The sequence below is a fragment of the Arthrobotrys flagrans genome (assembly GCF_004000055.1).
Source record: "Arthrobotrys flagrans strain CBS H-5679 chromosome Unknown unitig_0, whole genome shotgun sequence".
Lineage (NCBI taxonomy): Eukaryota > Fungi > Ascomycota > Orbiliomycetes > Orbiliales > Orbiliaceae > Arthrobotrys > Arthrobotrys flagrans.
The window spans coordinates 7,808,678-7,818,039 of NW_027137550.1; the positions used below are offsets into that span (position 1 = coordinate 7,808,678).

The window sequence follows — 9,362 nt, forward strand, 5'->3', positions numbered from 1 at the left end:
TTTATCTAAGCTATGCCAGGTCTCCATATCCTACCTCTGTTCCCCCTCCAAACCAATGTAGTTATCTCACATGTATGCGGGAAAAAAGAAGAGATAGAAGAAAAACAACAAGAAAAATCATTAACGCATTACGCATGAGCAAAGGAAAAAAGAAAAAAGAAAACGCTATGAAAGAAAAAAGAGCTAAGGATCACACACGGTCTTCAGCAATGATAACGAAAAAAAAAAAAAAAAAAAAAAATTATGAAAAAAAAGGGGTATTGTACGATAGGCATATCTTCCCTTATAAAACCAGGGAACTAAATATGACATTTTCTCCAACCATATAACCTCTTATGTATCGAGATAGAAATGCTTGTTCTCTTAAACCTTTCCAGTTCCCGAGAATCTGGTATCAGTGGACAAGAACCTATCAAGCTGGTTGCTCTTGTACATCGCTCTATCAGCCTCAAACCAATGCAACTGTCTCTTAACAAACTTCCAAACCTCGACACCAAAGATGAAGATAACAACGCTAACAATCGGCAAAGCCCACTCCCATGTAATTCCCTTATGCTTGAAGAAGTTCGTAGTAAGCTTGGGAATATACAAAACCGGGAAAACAGAGACGAAGCCAATAGCAACAGCCCAGAACAAGAATTTGTTCCTATAGATATCCTTAAAGATAGGGAAAGGATGTTCATCTTCGGGGTCGAGTCTGAAAAGCGAGCGACGGATAGATTTAAATTCCCAGGCGCTCAGAAGGATGAGCCAAACGGTAGTAACGAAGACTGCACCACGAGCGCGGAAAACTAGGTCGCAGGATTCGTTGTAGGAGGTATTGCAGTTGTGGCCGAGGTCGCCGTTTCCGATTCCGTAAACGATGATGGTGAAGGTTCCGATCATGCAGGCACCCATGATGATACCGTATACCAACATGTCAGTGATGATTTCCCAGGTGAAGACACCCTTCTTGTTGTTGTGTGGTGGGCGACGCATGATTTCGGAGTTTGCGGGTTCGAGACCGAGACCGAAGGCAGGGAAGGAAGACGTGACTGTGATTCAATTGTTAGTATCTTCAATATAGAGGAATATATTATGAGCAACTTACGCATGTTGATCCAGATAATCGACAGTGGAGCCAAGGGGAAGGTAGAAAAGTTATCTTCATCGCGGAAAGCCAAACCGATAATAAGGAGAATGACTTCTGCAATGTTGGAAACAAGCAAGTGAAGAACGAATTTCTGAATGTTATCGAACATTCTCCGTCCTTCTTCGATGGCATTGACAATAGAGGCGAAGTTATCATCAGTCAAGACGATGTCCGAAGCAGATTTGGCAACATCAGAGCCACCAAGACCCATAGCGATACCGACATCAGCCTGCTTCAAACTTGGAGAGTCGTTGACACCGTCACCAGTCATGGCGCAGTAGAGACCTCGTCGGTGGAGAGCTTGGATCATTCGGACCTTAGTATCAGGAGCGCAACGGGCAATGACGACAGGCATAGTGGGGAGAGCATCGATTTCTTCGTCGGTGAGTTTGTCGAATTCGGAAGCAGTCATAACGAGCGAATCAATTTCTTCTTTGGACAAGCGACCAGTGTAAGCAGGGATAATACCGACTTCACGAGCAATAGCAGCGGCGGTGAGACGATGATCACCAGTTAACATGTGAACCTTGATACCAGCCTGCTTGCACAATCTGATAGCATCCTTAGATTCCAAGCGAGGAGGATCGTACAATCCGGCCAAACCGATGAACATGAGGTCTTGTTCGACATCCTTACGGTCAGCATCTTTCCAGTTGTCGCAATTAGAGACGGATCTCTTAGCTAATGCCAAAACACGTAGACCTTGACCGGCGAGTTCTTCGACTTGAGCCATAACAGTTTCTTTGTACTCTTCGGTCATCTTGTGTTCATCGCCATCAATACCGTAGGAAGTGCAGAGATCGAGGATACGTTCAACAGCGCCCTTGGTGAATGCATGGAAAGATTCGGTAGTAGGTTCACGGAAAATGACAGACATGCGTTTGATATCGCTATCAAAGGGGAATTCGGCTTCCTGGTTCCAGCCTCTTGCGAGGAGCTGCTTCTTGCCGGTATCGAATCGGTGGGCGAAAACCTGGAGGGCGATTTCAGTTGGGTCACCAGTAGCCTGCCATTGCTTCTTCTCCTCGTCGTAACGAACAGTGGCTACATTGCAGAGAGCACAGACGCGGGCGAAAATCTCAACAGCTTTTTGTCTAGAGATGAGATCCAAGTTATACTGCTTGCTAACTGTTTCATCGGCCTTCTCGCCGAGTCTTGGAGCCTCGCTTTCATGACGAATGTCACCAGAAGTGGGATCACTGGCCTCGGCAGTGTTTTCGACGCTGTATACACCCAAGCTTGGGATCCAGAATTTACGAGTAATCATCTTGCCCTGGGTGATAGTACCAGTTTTGTCTGAAGAGATGTTTGTGACACCACCCAAGCTTTCGAGGGAGTCGAGCTTTCGGACAATGACCTTCCGTTGGACCATACGTCTCATGCCAACACTGAAGGTAATGGTAAGAACGGCAAGCAAACTTTCGGGAATGATGGCAATGGCTAGACGTGCGATTAGCGCTACGCTCCTTCCGTAACACGATTCAAGACAAAGATAAACGGGAAATAAACCTACCAAGAGAGATGGCATAAATAACAACCTCATGTGGGATGTTGAACTTGTTAGCCCCAAACACTATTATTGCCAGGATCACAGCACATCCAAAGAGGAAATACGCCAACTTGGCCAACTTCTTCTGAAGGGGCGTTCCGACAGTCAGACCAAGAAACTTGCCGACGGCATCCCAGGTTCGCAGAATAGCTCCTTTAGCGGGTTGGAGAGGGCCGTGCTTCTTGCGACTGAGCGATCGATTGGGCTTTCGTTGCTTCTTGCCTTGGAGGGATAGGGCAATGGCACCAATTGCGGTTTCCATGCCCGTCCCGATAACAATACCACGACCTCGGCCCTTTGTAACGGTAGTAGAGGAGAAAGCCAGGTTAATACGGTCTCCGAGACCAACTTCGGCATCGAGGACGGTGGAAGCGCTTTTAGCGACCTACTCTTGGTTAGTACGTTCACATAATCTCATCAATTGGACAGTATAGAAACTTACAGGAAGTGATTCACCAGTTAGAAGAGCTTCATCAGCTTCGAAGTTAAGGGTTTCAGGGATCATGCGAATGTCGGCAGGTACGACATCGCCGGTCTTTAGTTCGATTATATCTCCGGGGACGACTTCCATAGAAGGAATGTAGACCAGGTTACCGTCGCGAATAACAGCTGCGATTGGTGAAGAAAGCGATTTCAGGGATTCCATGGTTTTCTCGCTATACCCGAAGCATAAGGTTAGTCGAGACCTGACATCACTCAAGAATTGACAAGAAAAAAAAAAAGAAGGAAATGGAGGGATACTCACGCGTTGTATTCTTGGTAGAAGCCGACGCTGACATTCAGAACGATAACACCTGTGATGACACCACTGTTTCAATTAGCACCGGTTGCAGAAGGTGTGGCTTTTCTAGGGAAACTTACGCTTCGATCCAATCCTTAGTGGCATACGACAAAACCATAGCGAAGATCAAGACCAAGATCATGGCATTGGTAAGCCTACCAATTGTTAGGGGGTTAGCATCCAGTGCCTCCAAAAAACCACGTTGGATAACGGAAGTTCACAAAAGACTTACTGCTTGAAGAGAACTTTCCAGACATGAACGCCCTCTCCTCCCTCGAGGATGTTCTGACCATATTCACCAAGCCTCTGCTTGGCATCGACGGCCGAAAGCCCTCTGTCGACATTGGTCTTTAATTCGGTAGCCACATCTTCGAAAGTTTGAGCATGAGGTGGAATTGAGAATTTAATTTTTGGTTCCGGGCTATTGGAAGACATGATTCAAGGAGAAGTCAACCAAGGTATCATTCCTGGGCTGACTATATGAAGGAGAGAAGGGAAAGATGGATCAATCCAATTGATCCTGTTCGAGTATGTGCGTGCAGTCTGGTCGGTGACTTCTTAAGGGTGTATATGTAGGAAGATAGGTTAGCTGACTGAGGTAATGATGATGGCGGCGATGGTAATGAGCCGTGATGTTCTCCGGATCCGAGCACAGAGAACTAATTGTTTGCTCCTAAGAATCTAGACTGCTCCAAAACCGGTCGTCGAGCGAGAGGGCAGAAGCATTCCTATTTATAATCCCGAAGCACGACTTCAAAGAAATCCACAAACTGAAGCCCAACAGCCATCGGCCTAACTTAATTAACATCCTCCAAGACTTTTTTTTCATTTTCCATAATTTTTTTTGTTTTTTTTTTTTCTTTATCGAGGCCCTTGTCGTATAGGCGGGCTGGAGTCAACACCATGACGGCGTTGTCGACGTGCCAAGTTATCTCGATGTCTTGGCGCTTGGCGCAGCTGTTAACAAGCATAAAAAGGTTAGACGCCGAGCCTCAGACTGCCCTCCACCCTTCTTTGCCGCGAACACCAAGGCCTTAGGCATCCCCTTGGCTATCACGTATTGAGCTCGGAGTCCGGAAAAGTTGGTTGCTTTTTTGCAAGCTCTGTTTGCTTGTTTTCGAGGATTTTCCCAGTTGATTACAGCCCGTCTCGGTGGTTTCATTCCTGTTTTTTTTTCGCCTTCGCATTATTTCGATGGTATCTTTGGCGATTTCGCTCTTTGTATCTTTGTACATATATGCGGGCTCTTTTTTGTCTTGAAGATCGAACAATATTTGCCCACGTCTACAGTTACGAGTTAGTGTAGGTCAGTGATGTATTGTTACCCCCAAACCCGTTTCGTCTGCTGTGATATCCCGCGCTCTTAACATTTCCAATATGCACTCGATCATGCACTATCAATCACATACATACGTACCATACATAACTTGCTTTCGCTAATAACCCGACTGTATGGGCTTTGTTTTCCCTCGTGGGAGAGCGAGAGCGTGTGAAAAAAGTCCACGAGCAGATTGATGTCATAAATTTCCCCCAATTAGTTTACTTCCACATGTCTGCCACCTTCCAAGACTCCGTCTGAAACCCATCGGCGATAAAATCCCCCATCGATGCAATGCCCATTCCTTTGCCTCCAGGGATTCTTTTCTTGTCTCATCCTCATCCTACGTATTTTTTTCTTGTGTGCGTTTGCGTTCTCATTCGGAAAACTAGCTTGTCGACGTTATTTTATTTTCAACAAGATAGCATCTTGTGGGGAAGAGTTTTCTCAGCGAAGGGCGCCTGGGGTTATCAACCAATCAAATGCAATCGAGGTTGACACTGCCGAGTGCCGAGAAATGCACGCCTGTCTTGGAAAGCAGAAATGGGTTCTCAGCACAGTAAGGACTGGGGAATGCTTCGGCATCAGCCGGGTTGGGAAAAGCCCGATGCCAGATGGGTGATAAAGATTTTGAAAAAGAAATACCAACCTCACCAGTTCAAGAAATTTGTTCTCGCCCTTCGCCTCTTTTGCGATTTTGTCATGACCTTAGCTAGCTACTTAGCGTACTTCGGAACGCCGATGGTGAGGATACGGCAGTAGACTCGGCTTATCGGCTTCATAAGGCCGGGTTTATTTCTCCCTTCGACGGTTCTAAGCCTCCCACCTTTGCGTGAGCAATTGTGCATCCCGAGACATTTCTGGTTCCCCTCCAAGAAGCTTCGGGAGACAATCGACTTCCGTATTTCGTATGTGACAATATATCACAAAAACGAAACCCAGTGGAACGGGAACTCCGCAAATGTTGGCAACCGTTCAAACGCGAGGTGTCCACGTGCCTTCATTCCCTTTCCAAAATGCAAATGCATTTTTCCTTAAAAGAAAAGTAAATTTCACCAGGGGGAATCAAAATCGAGGTATCAAGACCTTAAAAGAATTGGAAACGGTAAATAAAGACTGTCTTTGAATAGTCGATTCCTGCCCCCGCGGGAAAAGCATTATGCATATTTTGCACATGCAAGGTGATAATACCTTTTTTTTTTTTCCTTTCTCACTTCTCGAACCGCTATTGAATTCTAGCAAATGATATCAATTCTATTCCCCGTATTTACCCCCAAGCCAAGGGCCTCAGATATATCTCAAGATCTTTTGGGACGTAAGAAAAATTCTTCAGACATCTGCATACCCCAATAGTAATAGTAATCCTCTTTTCATATTCGTCAAGCAAACGAGAAACTCCCGTCGCAATTAACTATCAAACACCACAGGACGATCTTTGTACAAACACCCAAGGAATCAAAAAGGAAGTTGATAGGAAGGCTTAGCATACCATCAGTTTCAGCTCGAGGGATCCCAAAGAACCCAGAGAGCCTAGACCCTTTGACTCTCGTTAGTCATATCTGTGCAAACATGGGGAACGATTTAGCCTCCCACGCTAGACTCACATGATCAAGCGTGTAGTACATCCCAAGGCTGGAGATCAGCACTAAAAAACGTTAAACCCCGACAGCTCCGATAGACATGAACAGACAAGAAGTTCCAAGACCTATCGCCAAGTTACTTTGTGCTTCTGCCAAGCATCTTGGCAAGCCGGTGCTTAGCCGATGAGTGACGGGAATGGATCATTATGGATCCCCATAGAAATTCTTAGAAAATTAAAAGGAATATATTAACGGCCCGTTTACGTAGCAAAGTCACACAGCATCGTGCGCTTTCCATTGGCTCGGATTTTTTAAACTTCGCCAACAAAAACAACGCAGCCACGTATAGGTATATGCAGTTTAATGCAGTTATTTCTCACATGGGGGCAGCTGGGAGAGGGTATGTAGTCTCACAGCGGCGCCCAGACTAGGTAGTCTCTGTGGGGATTGTGGGGGAGCTCTGTAACACCGCAGGAAGGTAGGTTACCCCCATACCCATGATAGAGCCTGACGAAAATTGTATTGAGGCTTAGATGCAGGTCATGTACCACAACTCCAACAACGAGGGCCCTGTCTGATATCGCCAAAAACACCCTGCGTAGTACACGGTCGAAGGAGTCACAATGGTCACAAGATTCGAATAATTATATTTGAACAATCGAACAAAGACTTGACATGGCTTCATCTCAAAAAAAAATTTTTTTCCAATTTCAGCTTATTATATACAACTTTCCTCCAGCTTAAATTATAAACAAAAAAAAGAAAAAGAAAAAGAAAAAGCTCAGAATCGCTATACCAAATTTTTAGAATAAAACACCAATTCCTATGCACTTATACGCACCGCCGTATATATATACCTTTCATGATACTTACCACAGACTTAGGCAGAAAGGCACTGGGAGTAGTAGTCATTAAGAACGGAGCACGTAGATCCAGACTATTCGAGAAAGTTATTAGTATCAATCTAGGCAAATGAAAAGAAAGAATAGAAAACTTACGGCGCAGTTAGTGCAACCAGTATACCCAATACCGCCACACTGTCCATACAACGGCGAAGAACATCCACCAGTTCCAGCAGAAGTAGTAGTAGTCCTAGTCGTAGGAGCCGCAGAAGTAGTAGTAGTCGACGAGGTTCTAGCAGTAGTAGTAGGGCTAGTCGACGAGGTTATTCTAGTAGTAGTAGTAACAGCGGTAGTTGGGTTGCTACCGCCAACGACAGTGGAAGTGGCAGCGCAGTTTCCAGAGAAGTTAAGGACGTTTGGAGACTTGGTGGCACCACCGGGGATGACGGTTGGGCCTGGGGCGATGTAGGTTGAGAGGGATTGGTAAATGTTGATGAAGATGCCGGGGTCGCTGGCGCTGTAGGCACCTGGGAAGTGGACGGTTGGTGGGAGACTTCCGGAGCCGCCGGTGATGGTGAGCTGGTCTATATAATAAAATTTAATCAGCCGTCTCGATCCATAAAATCTTCCAAGCCTGGCTTGCAACGGTTATCATATATAAAGGGGATATAGAAGTCTTACAGCAACTCATATAAAACTGCGCGCCATTAGGTGGTGGTGACTGAGCAGCATGCAATGCCAAAGCCTCAGCACGAAGTAAATAATCACCAGAAGGAATATTCTTAGGAATATCAAAGCTCAATTTCCCGCAACAGTAATTCATATCCTTTGTTCCCCACCAATCTGCGGATCCGTCACCGGTTGGGTACTTGGCCCAAGAATTCTCATAAATCTTGAACCATCCACCGGAACCGTCGGAAGTAGACGCATCGTCGACTTTGGAAAGGTAGACCATGACGGGGCCCCAGTGGGCACCGCCGATACCTTCGTTGGAGCAGCTTCGGTCACCGATTTGCTGTTTATATGCGTGTTAGTGCTTTCTATACATGAAAGGATACTTTTTATATCAGCTGAACGGATCACTTCTTCTGCCGTACCTGATGCATCTCAATGGTAACCTCATCACCAGCATTAAGACCGCACTTGCCTGCAATACCGGTAGTGCCGCCAATATTGCATCGAATGTCGGTGCTGGCTGGATCAGTAATTGGATTGTTTCCTGGTGGCATTCTCACACAAACAGATCCGTAGAGAGAATCTATATGTCAGCATTCTCCGCCATCATTGCCAAACGGTGAAAAGAGGTACATATCTGATCAACGCCGTTAATCCACAAATCCTGCCAGATAGAATGGCCAGCAACCTGGGTAGCGCCCAAGAGGGCAGATGCCAAAATTAACTTCATTGTGTATGTTTTTTTGTCGTTAATTATCACTAAGATTAAGACAGAATGCTCGAAGGTTGATCAAAACCTCAATAGTCGAAAGAAAAATATAAAAAATAGAAGTATAAAAAAAGATAGTTACTGGATATGAATATATACACAAAGAAACCCGGTCCTGTGTTTAGTATCTGTCTGATCCTATAAAGATCTATATTTCCAAAATCAAATATCAGAACCAAAAAAATTTCAGAAAGGGAACAATGACGATTTATATACCCCGAAAGCCCACGCTACAAACATTACCTTAACATTTTCTAACAAGAAAAAAAGCGTTTATCAGATCCCCTCCTAATCGAATCTATGGGATATCCATGCCCAACCTAGGTCAAGCCTACGTTATCCACAATCAATCGTCCCTGTCCAATTTAGCCAACCCATATTTTCGTCCCCCTCTCGCTCGCTCTTTCTCGCTCACCCCCTTCCAAGACGGCTTGACAGCATCCGGAGAGGTCTCCTCTCGTCGACGACGGAGGTGACATCCTAGCCCGGGAAACCAAACATAACAAGGCATAACGAATTCCGAAAAGCATGGCAAAGAGTTCCCATGGCTCAACTATGTGAATGTAAGGAAAGAGTTACCCGCGCAATTATTTTAGTTCCGGCAACAGTTATGCCGGCGTCAACTTGTAACAAGACCAGCAAGCAAAAAAGTAATTAGCCACGTGCTGCAGGTAATCATTATGATCCAGGTGATCTACATCCGGGTTCCATCATCA

At 45.4% G+C, this 9,362-nt stretch overlaps 2 protein-coding genes across 3 annotated transcripts; both read right to left on the reverse strand.

Moving 5' to 3' along the window:
• Positions 1–363: 363 nt before the first annotated feature.
• Positions 364–3,897, reverse strand: DFL_005294 (uncharacterized protein; the record flags this gene model as incomplete). The annotated part of the gene is made up of 7 exons (XM_067634529.1): positions 364–1,034; positions 1,091–2,572; positions 2,646–3,066; positions 3,124–3,337; positions 3,427–3,489; positions 3,543–3,617; positions 3,695–3,897. The coding sequence occupies 7 exons, from the start codon at positions 3,895–3,897 to the stop codon at positions 364–366; spliced, it is 3,129 nt and encodes a 1,042-aa protein (XP_067492589.1).
• Positions 3,898–7,240: 3,343 nt separating this feature from the next.
• DFL_005295 (uncharacterized protein) lies at positions 7,241–8,431 on the reverse strand (the record flags this gene model as incomplete). 2 transcript variants are annotated; one of them, XM_067634531.1, is made up of 4 exons in its annotated part: positions 7,241–7,297; positions 7,359–7,786; positions 7,884–8,217; positions 8,300–8,431. In XM_067634531.1, the coding sequence occupies 4 exons, from the start codon at positions 8,429–8,431 to the stop codon at positions 7,241–7,243; spliced, it is 951 nt and encodes a 316-aa protein (XP_067492591.1). The 2 variants fall into 2 exon arrangements, with proteins under 2 accessions (XP_067492591.1, XP_067492590.1); XM_067634530.1 differs by lacking the exon at positions 8,300–8,431 and having other exon boundaries at positions 7,884–8,025.
• Positions 8,432–9,362: the final 931 nt, after the last annotated feature.